General features: G+C 46.6%; 1 protein-coding gene across 1 annotated transcript; it reads right to left on the bottom strand.

Moving 5' to 3' along the window:
- Window positions 1-3,966: 3,966 nt before the first annotated feature.
- Window positions 3,967-14,987, bottom strand: LOC121465961 (RNA polymerase-associated protein LEO1-like). Its single transcript, XM_041679373.1, has 10 exons — window positions 14,871-14,987; window positions 14,697-14,711; window positions 13,552-13,676; window positions 12,592-12,676; window positions 10,943-11,037; window positions 9,256-9,390; window positions 7,347-7,476; window positions 6,364-6,541; window positions 5,073-5,171; window positions 3,967-4,013 (listed from the first exon to the last, which is right to left on the bottom strand). The coding sequence occupies exons 1-10, from the start codon at window positions 14,985-14,987 to the stop codon at window positions 3,967-3,969; spliced, it is 1,026 nt and encodes a 341-aa protein (XP_041535307.1).
- Window positions 14,988-15,890: the final 903 nt, after the last annotated feature.

Raw genomic sequence — 15,890 nt, forward strand, 5'->3', positions numbered from 1 at the left:
TTCAGCCTCCAGCCTGCACTCTCTAGTGCCTGCTGTTTGCTTCTCCATCTGCAGATCTGATACCGCACTGATGGCTGCTGAGGCAGACTGGCATGCATTTGTTCACCTGGATCTGCTCACCATACGCACTGTATCTTCGCTGGTGTTCCACAAATGAGATCTGTGCTTGAGTTTACTTCCTGCACTATTCATCTGTCTTAGTTAGGGCTTCTAGATCACAATGGTTTTGTTTTCTTTTTGGATTTTTGAGACAGAGTTTCTCTGTGTAGCTTGGGAGCCTGTCCTGGAACTAGCTCTTGTAGAACAGGGTGGCCTCGAACTCACAGAGATCTGCCTGTCTGTGCCACCCGAATGCTCAGAATAAAGGCGAGCGCCAGCACCGCCCAGCTTCATAGAAACTCTTATAAGGGACAACTTTTAATTGGGGCTGGCTTAGTTCAGAGGTTTAGTTCATTATCATGGAGCGGAGCATGGTGCATGCCAGCAGGCATGGTGCTGGAGAAGGAGCTGAGTGTTCTATATCTATTCTGTTGCCAGACAGCAGGAAGAGAGAGACTGAGCCTTGAGCTTCTGAAACCTCAGAGCACATCCCAATGACACTTCCTTTAACAAGGTCCACTCCCTAGTGGCCAAGCATTCAAATATACGAACTTACGGGGTCATTGCTACTCAAAGCACCACATCATCAAACAGCCATCTCCATCTCAGAGAACACAGCTCCCCTGCCACCAAAGTCAAGTTGAGTCCATTGCGGCCCAGAGTCTGTCTTCTGTCCTCAGCACACAACAGAAGTATCCTGGTGGAAGGCAGAGCTGCTCCACCTGCCAAGAGCCTGGTTTCTCCAGATTGGATTTGGGGAAAACTGTAGCCCTCAAGACTGTCTTCTCCAGTGATTAAAGGTGACAGAAAACTGAGGTCACCGAGAACAGGACCCTTCGTTATTGTGTATCTTTGAATGTCTGAGTTTGGCTTGGCACTATAGACACTGCCCTTCCTCCCCGGTTATCCAGCAATGTGCCTTTTTAAAGGGCCTGATATTGGGGTGTACATTTAGCCTTTCACCAGTTGCCACATGAGGACACTGCAGTCTTGTGCTCTTGAGGGTGCAATGTTCCAGGCACTGCCTTGGAGACAGACTGAAGCATCAGGAGACAGGTTTCTCCTTCCCCTCAGCAAGAATCATTGTTTTCCTTCTTTCGTGGCTAGTAAATACTATTCTTGATGCAGTGTGGAAATTTCAAGTTCTGAAGCTAAAAAGCCAAGGCCTGAGTGCCAGCAGATTGAGATCTGGTTTGCAAATGGCCTCCTAACTGAATGTCTGTGATGTCTGTGGCAGAACAAGAAGCAGCAAGTTCCCTCTAGGTGTTTCTCAATTGGTGTGTGTAGCAATTCTTAACAGTTTATTTCATCTCTGCTTAAAAAGAATATGACGGTGAAGGTTTCTCTTGGTTTTTGTTTAGTTTTTAGGTCAGGTTCTCACTGCCTGGGCTGGCCTCCAGACCGGGAGCTCAATGAACTCAGCCTCAGCCTCCTGAGTAGCTGGGACTACAAACATGCATGGCTTTGCGCAGCTGAGCAATACATTTAATTAGTAGTCCCAAGATTTTAGATTTCTGTGCCTAGAAATTGCTGTCTACAAAGTGTTTCCCAGGCTGGGGTAGAATCCTAGCACATAGCCTGAGGTAGTAGAGTCCTGCTAACCTAAAGCCTAAAAAAAAAAAAAAAGCAAGCTTACTGATTCCTGTCTGTTAGGGACTCAATCTTTGTATCAATCTTTGTATCCTCCCCAGTCCTCATGCTGAAGATGGGCCTTTGGAAGGCAGAGGGAGAGAAAGTATGCACGCACACACACAAAGCCCTTGTGAATCCACATCCCCACTTTATTTCTGTTCCAGTCTTGTAGATACACCACATTTGGTTTGTTTTTGTTTGAAGCCTGAATAGGCCTTTATGGCAGTAAATGTTTCTCTGTTCTTTGAAATGGGGCATTAAGTAAGGTTTTTCTAACACTAACACACCAAAACACTAAATGCTTTGTAAGTAGAAAAGCAATGAATTTTCCGACATTTCACAAGTATTATCCACCCAGTTTATACAAAACATACAGTATACTAAAACAAATAACTTTATTAAAGTTCATCCTGTATTCGGACTTTACGTACAAAGATGCTACTGAGGCCCGCTGCTTTGTATGATAATCTGATTAATAAACCCTTTTAAGATATAAAGCTTATTAATTCCCAAGCTACTCTTTCCTGCCTGTTACAGACTCTATTTTTATCCTCCTCAAATTCCTGTACTGAAGTCCTACCATGCAGTAGTGGTGGGACTTAGGAGATGGGCCTTTGGAAGACAATAAGGGTATATAAGGTCCCCAAAGTGGGACTCTCATCCTGAACTAGTGGCTGTTTAAGAAGAGATAGAAGACTCACTACCATGTGAGGACCAGCAGGAAGGGGCTAGCTGTCTACAAGCTCTCACGAGGCCTGAGCCTTGATGCTAGGGGTTTGAGGGATGAAGCCTGTGGGAGCCAACCATTCTGTAGCCTGCACTGCCACGTGTTTCCCTGTAGAACCATACAAAATGGTCAGCAGTTGACCATCTTTGCATCAGTCTCAGCTGTGTCTGCCATAATACGTTCCACTGACGGCGGGGATGGGGTGGGAGGGTGACTGGTACCCAGTGTCCTTTGCCTAACTGTAAAATCTGTCTGCTGTGTGTGTCAGCTTAGTTTATGGACAGACAAGAATGAGTGTTGATATTTAACAGAACCATATGAAGTGATTTTTTTGTTTGTTGGAGACAAGGCTGGCCTCAGACTTACAGCAGTCCTCCTGCCTCAGTCTCTCTCAAGTGCTATAATTAGGCATGAGGTTGACCAAAATCACCGTTTTATGAGTAAAAGTGGCCGTGCTCTTTGGCCTTCCGAGGATGGTGAGTCAGGGAGCTCTCCTAAGTAGGAGAGGATGAAGGTGCTACAGGCTGGGTCTGAACAGTGCCCATGTGTGTTCTCTGAAGCATCCCAGCTACAGATGCTGAGCTGGGCCAGCAAACCGTCTGTGTGGTCAAACACATGCCATACAAAATTGCCAAACAGTGTTGCCCTTCAGATGTTAAGCTTTCCTGCATGGTGTGTGGAGTTGGCCTAGAAGTTTGTGGACATATCAGAGGCTCCTAGTCAGCACCATTTAAAACAGTGGTTCTCAACCTTCCTAATGCTGTGACCCTTTAACACAGTTCCTCATGTGATTCCCAACCATAAAATTGTTTTCATTGCTACTTCATGACTATAATTTTGCTGTTGTTCTGAATCATAATGTAAATATCTGATAAGCAGGTTACCTGCTATGTGACCCCTGTGAAAGAGTTGTTCAACCCCAAAGAAGTCATGACCCGCAGGCTCCCTGAACCTGGAACTGAAGCTAAGGACTTCTGAGTATTCTCAATGAGTCTAAATGTTCTTTCTGGAGCTAATGCTAACTGAAATGTTTTTACTATACAGCCACAACACAGCTATAAAAGTATAAAGGGGTCCAGGCATAGTGGCACATACATTTAATCTCAGCCCTCAGGAGGCAGAGACAGGCAGATCTTTGTGTGTTCCGTGGTCCATGCCAGTCTAGTCTGCATAGCAAGTTCCAGGACAGTCAGGGCTACATGGTGAGATCTTAAATTTTTAAAAAAAAAAATGTATATGTATGTATGTATATGTGTGTGTATATATGTGTGTGTGTACACATATACATACACACGCATACATGGAAGGAAAATGGTTTCTGCATGGCCCATGTCATTGGTTTATGTGAGTCAAAATAATCATCCTTGCTTTAATATATTTGAGGGGTTTAGGGAGGACCTAAGCAGTAGACTCATGTTCAGCAGACAGGAAACCCTGAATTCAATCCCAGCACAAACAGAAAACTAAGGAAATTTTGATAGACACCAGCACACATTTCACTTCATGCTTCAGTCTTCCTCTTCTCCCCTTGGTCTCTTTCTGGAGGGTTCATCTCCTGAAGAGATATAAAAAATGGGTTATAAAACTCATATAGGGCATTTCTGGGAGCCTTGTCCAAACTAGTTCTGAACTGACAGGAGAAATTTGCCCCAGAGACCTGTGTTTACACAGCACCATCTCTGGGCTCTCAGCTACTGGGACTTGGATTTCCCTAGGTGCCTGTCAGGGTAGGAGGTACATTTTTCATTCAATATGGTATTTCTATCACACTACTTGAAACACATTATTTTGTTTCAGTACGTCTGTAAAATTAAGTATTTTAACGTTTGATTTTAGAGCCTGGAGAGTCGGATCTTGCAGAGAACTCAGGTTCAGTTCCCAGCACCCACATGACAGCTCAAAAGCATCTGTAACTCTAGCTGAAGGGTGGAGGGGTTCCATCGCCATCTTCTGGCCTCTAGAGGCACTGCAAGTGAGGTACACTCAAAAGAATTTAAAAACTGAATTTGAAGAATGTTTAGGTATGTTTTTGTGGTTTTCTTTAGAAATTTTTACATCTGTATACACACATAGACATGAATTAACAAGTAGCCACTATTTAAAAATTATTGCAGCTGCAATGCTTATCCCTGCCTGTGGAACCCAGAACAAGGTAAGTGCTAGGAAGACACTGACTTAGTATGTCCCAGCAGCAACAGCACAGGGCCCTCACGTAACTATGATTTCCTGTGTCTGTGATCCTACAAGAGAAAAGGGAAGCCAAGACTCGGTGGGAAATAGTACAGACTGGAGACACCTCCATTGCTGCTCTATCCAAATGGCAGGCACTGGTTATCCACACAGAGCATTTGCCCTAGAGGAGCCTAGATGCCTCGGGGCCCTGAGTCCTGCCTGGTCCTGCCTGATACTTGCTGTGTAGCTGAAATGCCTCGTCCTGGCCTGTCTGGGATTGTGTGTGTGTAGCCTCCCAAGACCCACCCTGCCAGACAGCAGAGTCTCTGCTCTTATTAGTGCACTGTATCACGGGGCATCAGTGGATTGTGCAACTGTGTTCCTGTTTTGTGAGCTGGCTCTGGATACAAGGTCACCCTGGAGCTAAATAAATGTAGCTTACCCCTGTCACTCGTGAGTGTCTTGGCTTTAAGAACTCTTCTGACCTTGTCGTCTTCAGATCCTTCATCGTCGCCATCCAAGGAAGACAGGGCTTGTTCCTCTGAATGAAAGGGATTATTTTAGGAAAGGGAATTATCTTTGGAGGGACCCTTCTTTCCCTGGCTGCGGCCATCTTAAGTTATAACCACCATGATATCCCCTGTGTAACCTTTGCCTGCCTTCTCTGCCCTTTTCCAGCACACTATAGATGAACACAACCATTAAAATGGCTGTGGAGCTTTTTGACAGACCTGGTACCATCTGTGCAAGGAATGTGATGCCACCTTCAGTATTTGTTCCCTACAATTAGGTACTTCCTGCTTTGGGTGAAGGGCTGCACTGTCTTGTCAGCTCCTGTCCTCTCACCCAGGGTGCAAGGATCCTGCTGGTGTGTCTGCAATACACTGCCTCCTGCAGTCCCCATGGGCCTGCCTGCCTCAGACTCGGCTTGTTGGCCAGGCTCTTCAACCAGGATCACAAACGACAGCCTCCCGCTTCTCTGGATCATGCTGGGTCCCTCCATCCAAAACCAGCACAACTGGTGAGCCCCTCCCTTTTCCCCACCTCTGGCTCTTTCTCAGTGAGGACTTTTTCTAGTGTGGTTTTTGCCTTTGGCTTTGTTAAATCCTGGTTCTAGCCAATCACAGCTCTGTCAGGCTCAGAGCCCTCGGCCCCCACCTTCTGTGTGATGACTCACTGGGTGGCCTGTGCCTTTCTTGGACCCTTCGGGCTTAGGCCCACTCACCACCCCCACCAGCTCCTTGAGTGACTACTCTCTCCTCTTCTCTTCTCTTCTTCTCTTTTCTTCTCTTCTTCTCTTCTCTTCTGCTCTCTACTCTTCTCTTCTGCTGTTCCTGTCCCCAGAGACTAGTCTCCCCTCATTCCTTCCCCCTTTTCCCATTCACTTTCCCCCAATAAAAAGCCCTCCATGTGAGTTCTGTTTCATGGCATCTTTCTCTCACACGCTGCTTTGTTTTAAATTACAACAAATTGCTGAGCCATCCCTCTAGCCCCCAAATAGTGAGTTCTTAACTGTGCTAATATATACATTCCCATGTGTAGAACAGGTGTTGTGCTGTCTGGAGATGTCTTGGTTTCACTTAACCTTTTCTATGGGCAAGTGGCCCTAACCAAAGCAAAACGGAAGGGGAAGTGTGTTCTATAGTCTTGAGTGAATAATTTGAGCAAGATGAAGATCCCACCAGAGCACAACTAAGCCCCACCTACTGAAATGAGCTCTGACACTGACTTACTGTGAACTGCTTCCTGGTAATGGTTTTCAGTGGTCTCTAGTCTGGACGTCGTGTCCTCTTCTCCCTCCTCTTCCTTGTCCTCACCGTCAGGCTGCTGGATGGTGGGACTAGAATACAGCTCATCCTTCCCCTTTGAACGCAAGTTCCGTCGGCTAGACAGCCTTCGGCGTTCTTTTTTCTACATATAAATGCAAAGTTTCAACTTAAAAAAAAAAACAAACTACTTTTGGCAAGATGTGGTATCATGCACCTGCAGTGGAAACTGAGGCAGGAAAACATCTTAAACCAGGAGCCCAAGACCAGCCCATATCCAACAGAAAAGAAATGGGGAGGAGGGAGAGGGAAAATGGAGCTACTTTGTGTCCATTCAAACCCACTTTTAAAGCAGTCTGCTGCCCCGCACTGCTGTAACCCCACAGAGTAGATGGTTCAGTGGGGTAAAGGCAACACATGAATGAGAATGCAGGAACGGCCCCTAGCACCGTCCTGATCAGAACTGGCACAAGCATGCCCCCGAGAGCTGTGGACATCCCTCACTGCTGCCACTCACAGCTCAGAAGTGGCCAGCCTGAGAAACCCCTTCTCAAATGACCCTCTACGACGGTGGAAACGGGCCATGCTCATCACTAAGCCTGACCTCTGAGGCTCCACCAAGCTCCCAGGCTTCTCAGGCATTCCTACCGTGGCCTTCAGTGCAACTAATATACCCGGCTTCGGACAACAGGCTGAGGAGACTCTGCCAGGCATGCCACGCTTCGGAGTTAAAAGAGCTGAGCCAGGGTCAATCAAGTCAGAAAAGCTCTCTGGGCCTTCCTGTCATCTTTTTCCTCCCTGTGGTACGTACCCACGAATCACACCCAAGGCCTTGCACAGGCAAGGCAAAGATTGTGCTACTAAGCTGTACCCAAAGAACGTGTTGATTAAGTTCAGAGAAAGAGCTCTTGATGTACAAAAGATCCCAACATAAAGCTCACCAGACATACCTGAATCTCTGTGCGTGGCCACTCAGGGTCACAACCAGACATTGGTAGGATTCTAATCTGTGTCTTTGAACTTGGGTTCTTAAACGAAAGGGTCAGCTTTTTATATGCAGCACCGTCTTCACAGTGAGGTCTGTCGGGTAATGAACAGGAAATATCTGTCTCACTTTTACCAAGAACACCCAAACCGCCCATGAGCCATGACGACCTCACCCTTGAGCAGAGCAAGGAGGCGAGAGGACCACGGTTTCCCTTTGTTCACCCACTAAGGGAGAGTGAAGTGGACTGCCCCAGAGTACGAGGAGAAAGAGGCAGGAGGCCACATCAAGTGCTTTCCACAAAGAACAGGCCCAACTACAATCACAGACGAGGGTCATGAAATCTCAGATCCACAAGGGTGGAACATGCACTTTCAGAAACATTTTGAGAACTGAAAGATGTCACCTCCAACCAATAAAAGTAGGAGGACGGTTTTAAAAAGTAGGTGGCCAAGTGTGTGATCTTGTCTCAGAAACAGAGTGAACCACAATGGCTCAGGATGAGACAAGAGTCTCAGCATGGAAGCAACCTGTAATTCCATCACCCAGACAAAGGCAGGAGGATTGCAAGATTGGGGTGAAGATGGATAGTGAGTTCAAAGCCAGCCTGGGCTACATAGCAATACCGTCACAAACAGTAAGTGCCTTCCTGAGCATGGGACAGCTCGTATGTGGGTCCTGAAGATCGAAGAAAGGACCTAAGGAAAGATTTGTGCCAAGCAGTCAAATACTACCCCAGTGTAGAGCTCAGAGCAAGGGCAGAAAGCAAAACCTAAGAGCTGCGCACCGTCCAGGATACTGATGGAGGAAGGTCATTGGTTAATTAATAAAGAAACTGCTTGGCCTCATAGGTTAAAACATAGGTGGGTGGAGTAAACAGAACAGAATGCTGGGAGGAAGAGGAAGTGAGCTCAGACTCAATAGCTCCCCTCTCCCGGGCAGACGCGATGAAGCTCCAACCCAGGATGGACATAGGCTAGAATCTTCCCGGTAAGCGCACCTTGGGGTGCTACACACATTATTATAAATGGGCTAGTCCAGGTGCGAGAGTTAGCCGAGAAGAGGCTAGATATAATGAGCCAAGCAGTGTTTAAAAGAATACAATTTGTGTGTTGTTATTTCGGGGTATAAGCTAGCCAGGCGGCCAGGAGCTGGGTGGCGGAACACAGCCCGCAGCTCCTTCAACAGGATACTTCTAGAAAACATTCGTAAGTGGGAAGGTTGAGCACTAACTGTGCCAGGTTTATGTACTATTTAACACGACATCCCTGTGACACACATCTTATAGCTAAGGAAACTGCAAACTGGTAAGACCCTCAAACTGGTAAAACCTTATGGTTGTTACACAACACATTTACTAATAATATACACCCAACAGGACCTTATTTTAAGTTTATAATTGTTTTTTTAATTTTCAAAGTTGTGCAGCCATGACTACAATCTGATTTTAAAATAGTTCAGCAGCTTCAAAGGAACCATGTGTCCACTACCATGGTAATTATGGTACGGTACCTCTCAAGCTACCACCGCTTTCGTCACACACACCAGCACCACATTCTGATGGCACTTTAGCTTTGGGGGGTTAGTTCCACTCGAGGGTTAAGGACACGCCAACTGGCAAGCTACAATGGCGAGTCTTTTCCATGAACCCTGGCCATTGAGAAGCCATGGACCAGTCCCTTATAAGCTTTCTTAGCATGAGTTGGTTCTCCGAGAAACCTGTAGTTAACTTTAAACACTCGTCTTGGAACCAAACAAGGTGGTTTGTGAGCTGCTCTATGGAGTGACACCAGTCCAAAGGGTCAGGCTTTCAGCGTCACTGCTCTGCTTTGGTCTTCAATAGCAAGTAGCAACTGGTGAAAAGAGAACGTTACCTAAAGGTTAGCTTGGATTTAAAGATGGCTTGTCCCCGGAGACCAGTGTCTTCCCGTATAAACAGCTGGTTGTGGTTGTTCTGTAGTGGGACTTTGTAGACATCGAACACTTCACTGCCTAAATGCAGGGACATGCTGGAGAGGGGAAACATTTGTATTAAGATGCTTAGTGATCAGTTCAGGATCCTGTCCTCATATAGAATTCACAGGGAGGAAAAAAAGAAAAAAAGATACTCTGAGGGCTGGAGAGATGGCTCAGTGGTTAAGAGCACTGGCTGCCCTTCCAGAAGTCCTGAGTTCAATTCCCAGCACCCACATGGTGGCTCACAACCATCTATCAGATCTAGCGCCCTCTTTTGGTGTGCAGGCACACATGCAAGTAGAACACTGTATACATAATAAATAAATAAATCTGTTTTTAAAAACGTTCTCAATAGCCTCCTTCCAAGCTGGGTATGGAAGTGTTTGCCTGTAACCCTGGCCCTGGAGAGGTGTAGTAAGAGGATCGGGAGCTCAAGGTCATAGGTTCTCGGCCAGGATGGGCCATGAAACCCTGTCTTCTGTTTGTTTGAAACAAGGTCTCACTGTGTAGCCTTGATTGGCCTGGAACTTGCTATGGAAGCCAGGCTGGCCATAAATTTACATAGCTCGGCCTTCCTCTGCCTCCCCAGTGCTAGAATCAAGTGTGCTCTACCATACCAGGGGAGACCCTGTCTTTTAGGTCGTTTGTTAATTTTTTTAGGGTTGTACTATATAATCTGACTGTCCTGGAATTCACTTTGTAGACCAGGCTGGCCTCGAACTCATAGAGATCCATCTGCCTCTGCCTCCCAAGTACTGGAATTAAAGGCGTGCGCCACCATGCAGCTGAGACACTGTCTTAACAAACAAAAATGAAATCAGCTCTCTTTGTGGCGGCTTGAGTAAGAATGCCTCCCAAAACGTTCAGACGTTTGAAAACTTGATCCCCTGTTGTTGCTGCTTGGGTGGGTTTAAGAGGTGTGGCCTTGCTAGAGGAAGTGTGTCACTGGGGGGTGGGTCCTGAGGTTTCCAAGCCCCCAACCCAGTTAGCTCTCCTCTCTCTCTCTCTCTGCTTCCTGCTTGGCTTGACAGATGAATGCTCTCCGCTGTTCGTATCACCATGCCTACTGCCTGTTGCCCCTGGTCCCTTTGGAACTGTAAGTCTAAATACACTTGTTTCTTCTTTCTGTATATTGCCTTGGTCATGGTGTTTTATCAGAGCAATAGAAAAGTAACGAATACGCACCTCAGAGCAAAGAGTGGTAAAATACACTTTTCAGACTGAAATAGAATTGTAATTCAATCTATATCTTTTAGTCAGAAAACTGAAATGATTCTCGAATGATTTCAACTGAGGGGGTACGGTCCTAGTCCAGTCGGTGGAGCACGTGCCATGTGCACATGGAGCACGGGGTTTGATCCCCAGCACCGCCAGCAAAGGTTATTTCAGATTACCCTGAGGTTTCAGAGGAGAGGCAAGACAGCAGAGGGAGCAGATTCATTGGAGCCAGCTCTACGCTCGCCGACTAGCCCAGCTGTAAGGCCTAATCGCTGCTTCTCTCTCTCAGGTTTCTGAGGTAATGCCAGCAGCCCAGATTTTCTCAATAAAGCCCTACACAGACATTTCCAACTTATCCAGGCCTCCCTCGGGTGTTCCAATACTCACCTTCCATCTGACCACTTGACGATCCGGGCATTGCTTTCTTTAATCTTATAGCCTTCTTCATCCCGGCGTATCCTCCAGCGTATAGTATTTTCCACCTGGTTCAAAAGACAAGGTATTGGCAACCAACTCAGCTAGCTACTTGGTTTTTGTTCCTCGAATTATTCATGACTGTGTGCTAAGAATGGACGGCTGGGGAGAAAATGGCTGACTCAGCGGCACTACCACCCATTCACCACTGGCATCTGGACTTGCTGGGTAAGCTAACCAGGCTTTCTGTTTACTTTTCCTGGGGTCCAGGTCAGGGCAGTGGGAGGAGAGGCTAAACCGGATGCAGCCTGTAGCCACAGCTAAGTAAGAGGTCCCCAGGAAAGAGGAGATTAGACCACCCAGGGTAAACAGCTGAAATTGACACCTCAGCTGAGTGTGACCGTGGTAAATAAAGCACTTGGCTAGCACATGTGAGATCCCCCAGTTCTATTCCCAGCCTCCCCGCCCCCACACACACACACAAACCTTGAAGGCCCGGTGGTGGGGTGGGGGGCGGGGAGCTTTTAAAGTGTCTCTTAGGGAACATAGCCCACAGAATGAACTAAGCAGGGCTCACAGTGACTCACAGAGACTGAAGCGACAGTTACGGACCCTGAACCCGTCTGAGCTAGGTCCTCTGCATATATGTTACGGTTGTGTAGCTTGGTGTTCTTGTGGGACTCCTAACAGTGGGAGTGGAGGAGTCTCCGACGGTATTGCCTGTTTTTGGGACCGCTGCATCCAGCCTTGATAGGAGGGTTTGTGCCTTGTCCTATTGTAACTTGTTATGCTGTGTTTGGTTGATATCCCTGGGAGGCCCGCTTGTTTTGTTGTTGTTGTTTGTTTTTGAAGGGAAATGGAGTAGTAGAAGAACTGGGGAAAGGGAAGGGGCTGGGAGGAGCGGAGACAGGATGGCGCACGCCTTTACTCCCAGCACTCGGGAGGCAGAGGCAGGCGATCTCTGAGTTCAAGGCCAGCCTGGTCTATAGAGTGAGTTCCAGGACAGCTGGGGCCATACAGAGAAACCCTGTCTCAAAGAAATGAAAAATTAAAAAAAAACCTGAAAACCTTAGAAAAATTCTAGAGGAGAGAGAAAGGATGTGTGCCGACTGCCCTAAATGTCTGGTAAGGCCGTTTTTCCATGTCCGAGAGCTGTTTGTTGGGTGAGCAGGCAACATCAAGAGCACCCCTGCGTTTACCGTCTAAGGGAGAAGTTTAGGGGCCTGGGAGGTGACTCATGGTTAAGAACACTTGTTGCTCTATCACAGGATACAGATTCCCAGCATCCACAGGGTGATCCACAACCATTCATAAGTTCCAGTTCCAGAGGGTTGGATGCCGTCTTCCAATTTCTGCAGGTGCCAAGCACACACATGGTGCACACACATACATGCAGTCAAAACACTCACACACATGAATTCCAACCTCAGCAGGTACCAGGCACACACATGGTGCACACACATACATGCAGTAAAGCACTCCCATGAATTAAATAAATCTAAAAGAAAAACTGTAAGAAGAAGCTAGCCTGGCGTGATAGTGCATGCCTGTGGCCACAGCTACTAGAAGACGAAGGTGACAGGGGCACAAAGAGAGAAAAGGAATAGAATATGGCAGAATACCTTCAATTTTAACTTAGTTTTATCGTCCCCATAAAGCACTTTCTCATCTTCACATTCATCTTCATAATGCTGAGGATCAAAAGGTCTAAAAAATTGCCATATTAGTCACAATTAATGGTTGATGGGCACTATAACCCATGTCTCTACACACGCATCACAGCTGACCACAGCCTCCTGGAACCCTCAGGAAGCATGCCAATGGCTACTCCCTTCATTTGCTTTTTAAAACAAACTTCCTGAAATAAAATCCAAACAGGGCTCGTAATTCAAAATCCTCTTGGAGGAAACACATAGTATATAAAGCATAGGTAATAATAACCGGCCCATCCATATTTAAAAACCAGGGCCACGGGACTATTTGAAGGGCTGTGAACACAGTGAAAGGCTTCAGAAGCGTCCCTTGAGCCAGGCATTGTGGGACACCCTTTAATCCCAGCACCCAGGAAGCAGAGGCAGGGAGAGCTCAAGACCAGTTTAATCAAAAAAGTCCCTTAGCTTAATTAATCAAATCTGGGCATGACATCTTTATATTTTTTTTTAAAAAAAATAAATAAAAATTAACAACAAATTAAAATCTTTAGTTCAGGGATTAAAATTTACCCCTTAGAGTTTGTACCTTAGTGAGTAAGGAGAGCCAACACTACTTTGTCGTCAAAATCACCATCCGGCCTAGATTCAGTGCCATTGACACTGGCCACCAGGGCTTCTCTGGCGTCTCTCTTGCTGTCACCTGTGTTTCCAGCTTTCCACGAGTGACATTGTCATATGCCATCTGTCCATTTACAGCAGAGTGGCAAAGGCAGGAAGCCGGCCAGCGTTCTAATTCTCTACAGTGACTTACCAGGCTCTCGTTCCGATCACGTGACACACCTTTCATTTTAGGATTGGTCAACTCATAACAGTTCATTTACATTTTATATTGTTTTTCAATCTCTTGAACATTTTATTCAGTTCTCTTACTTGGGTTCTATTCTGAGAAATCTGGGGAGTTTAACAAAATACAATTCATTCCCTAAGTCAGTGTTGATGCTGGGAATTTCAACTTTTACTCTGGTTTCAGGAATACGCAGGTCCACATGCTGGTTCTGAGGCAGTCCACATCCGCCCTGAGGAGGGAACAGAAGGGGAAAGCGGGAAGAGACAGGCTAAGTGTTCCAGCTGCGTGTGGCAGACACAGATTTGAAAGGAAGTTAAGTCAGAACCCCCTTAGGAATAGTCAGCCAAGCCTTGTTCCAAGTCCCTCCCCCAAACCTCACCCCAACCGCACCCACAAAGAAAACAACATTCCATGGAGAATAAGATATATTATCCTGCATTACTAGGAAGGTGTATTTTGTTGGCATAGCTCATTTTCTATTTTGTATGACATTAAAGAAGTACAAATAATTTAACCCTTCATTACTAAGTACCTACTAAAATCAGAAAAGAATATCAACATTGCCCATACAGCACACATGTGCATAAGAAAGACCTTTTAAATCAAAACCTGTCATGTCAAGAGTCTCAGTCTGTTGGGGACCAAGAAGCCCCCCGACCTAAAGTACTGACCAATCTTTCTCATCACCTCTGCAAAAATAGCCTGCTGCAAAACAGCTTGCTGCACAATCAGCAATAGTTCTTGGGACAGACTGACCACAGGATGTCCCAAGGAGATATTACAAATATAGCTGTTGTCTTTTGAGGTGCCTTGTGGTCAAGACATTTTACGAAAATAATTAATTCCCCCTTGGCCTAGGGCACAGTGGTTTCTATTCCCCTCTAACCCTACCCCTCCCTGCCAAATCCATTCTATAAGAATAAACCCCTGGGGGCTGGAGAGATGGCTCAGTGGTTAAGAGCACTGACTCTTCTTCCAGAGGTCCTGAGTTCAATTCCCAGCAACCACATGGTGGTTCACAACCATCTGTAATGAGATCTGGCGCCCTCCTCTGGCGTGCGGGCATATATGGAGGCAGAATGTTGCACATATAATAAATAAATAAATCTTTAAAAAAAAAAAAAGAATAAACCCCTGCCTGCAATAAACGGAACCTTGACTCATATTAGACTGACTCTGTCAAGCTTTATTCGCGCTTGGTTCCCTTTCTCTTTCCCTCCCTTCCTACCCAGGTGATCCCGAACTCGAGGCCCACGAATAACCTGGCCTGCTGGACGGGTCATCAGTCAGACACTCAGGTCAGCTAAGACTGTTACCACATGGTTAGTACTCTACGAACGCCCCCTCAACATGAGAGATGAACCTCTGACGAACCTTTGCTGAATACCTGTTCTTAGCTTGCAATCCTGTGATCAGTGTGGCTGGCGACTATACTCACCACAGGCTGTCTTGGAACAGGTGTCCGCTGGTCTTCATCGCTCTCTGAAGAAATGTCATCTATATCTCCAAACAGATCCATGCTCCCACTGTGATCGCCAGTGTTGAGGGAATAGACATTATTGGGTCTAACTCAAATTATTTTTAATTTTTAAAATTATGTACATGGAGGCAAAGAGAGTCAGATCCCCTGGAGCTGGAGTTATAGATGATTGTGAGCGGCCCGACATGGGTGCTGGGAACTGAACTTGAGTTCTCTGCAAGAGCAAGTGCTGCCCCAGTCCCTGCTACAGTTTCCTGTGTAGCTCAACACATTTGCGTTATTCACAAACCAGATCTCCAGGAGGCTCTCAAAGCCTGGCCTTTAGCAGGTCACCAGAATGTCATCAGAGAAGGTCACTAGGGTAACTACTTTGAGGACAGTTCCCAGAGAGCTGGGCATGGTGGTGTACACCTGTGATCCCAGCATTTAGGGCTAGCCTGGACTACATGAGACCCTGTCTCAAAAACAGTGATTCCAGCGAGTAGTGGAAGTGCACACCTTTAATCCTAGCACCTTGGAGGCAAAGGCAAGCGGATCTCTGTGAGTTCGAGGATAGACTGTTCTACAGGAGCTGGTTCTAAGACAGGCTCCAAGCTACAGAGAAACCCTGTCCCAAAAAAACAAAAACAACAACAACAACCTAAAGAAACAAAAGTGCAGTGACTCCACTGTGACTGTATGTCCTCCCCACTGTGACTGTGTCCTCCCCACTGTGACTCTGTGTCCTCTCCACTGTGACTGTGTCCTCCCCACTGTGACTCTGTGTCCTCCCCACTGTGACTCTGTGTCCTCTCCACTGTGACTGTGTCCTCCCCACTGTGACTCTGTGACCTCCCCACTGTGACTCTGTGTCCTCCCCACTGTGACTCTGTGTCCTCCCCACTGTGACTCTGTGTCCTCCCCACTGTGACTCTGTGTCCTCCCCACTGTGACTCTGTGTCC

The sequence above is a fragment of the Microtus oregoni genome, unplaced genomic scaffold, assembly GCF_018167655.1.
Source record: "Microtus oregoni isolate MIOR12 unplaced genomic scaffold, Mior012 000032F_ref0000030, whole genome shotgun sequence".
Lineage (NCBI taxonomy): Eukaryota > Metazoa > Chordata > Mammalia > Rodentia > Cricetidae > Microtus > Microtus oregoni.

Coding starts and splice junctions, on each gene's coding strand:
- LOC121465961 (XM_041679373.1), bottom strand. CDS start 14,987: ATGGATCTGTTTGGAGATATAGATGACATTTCTTCAGAGAGCGATGAA. Junction 9,391..10,942: donor GTCAAGTGGTCAGATGGAAG/GTGAGTATTGGA, acceptor TCCCCTCTCCAG/CATGTCCCTGCATTTAGGCA. Junction 6,542..7,346: donor GGCCACGCACAGAGATTCAG/GTATGTCTGGTG, acceptor ATTTATATGTAG/AAAAAAGAACGCCGAAGGCT.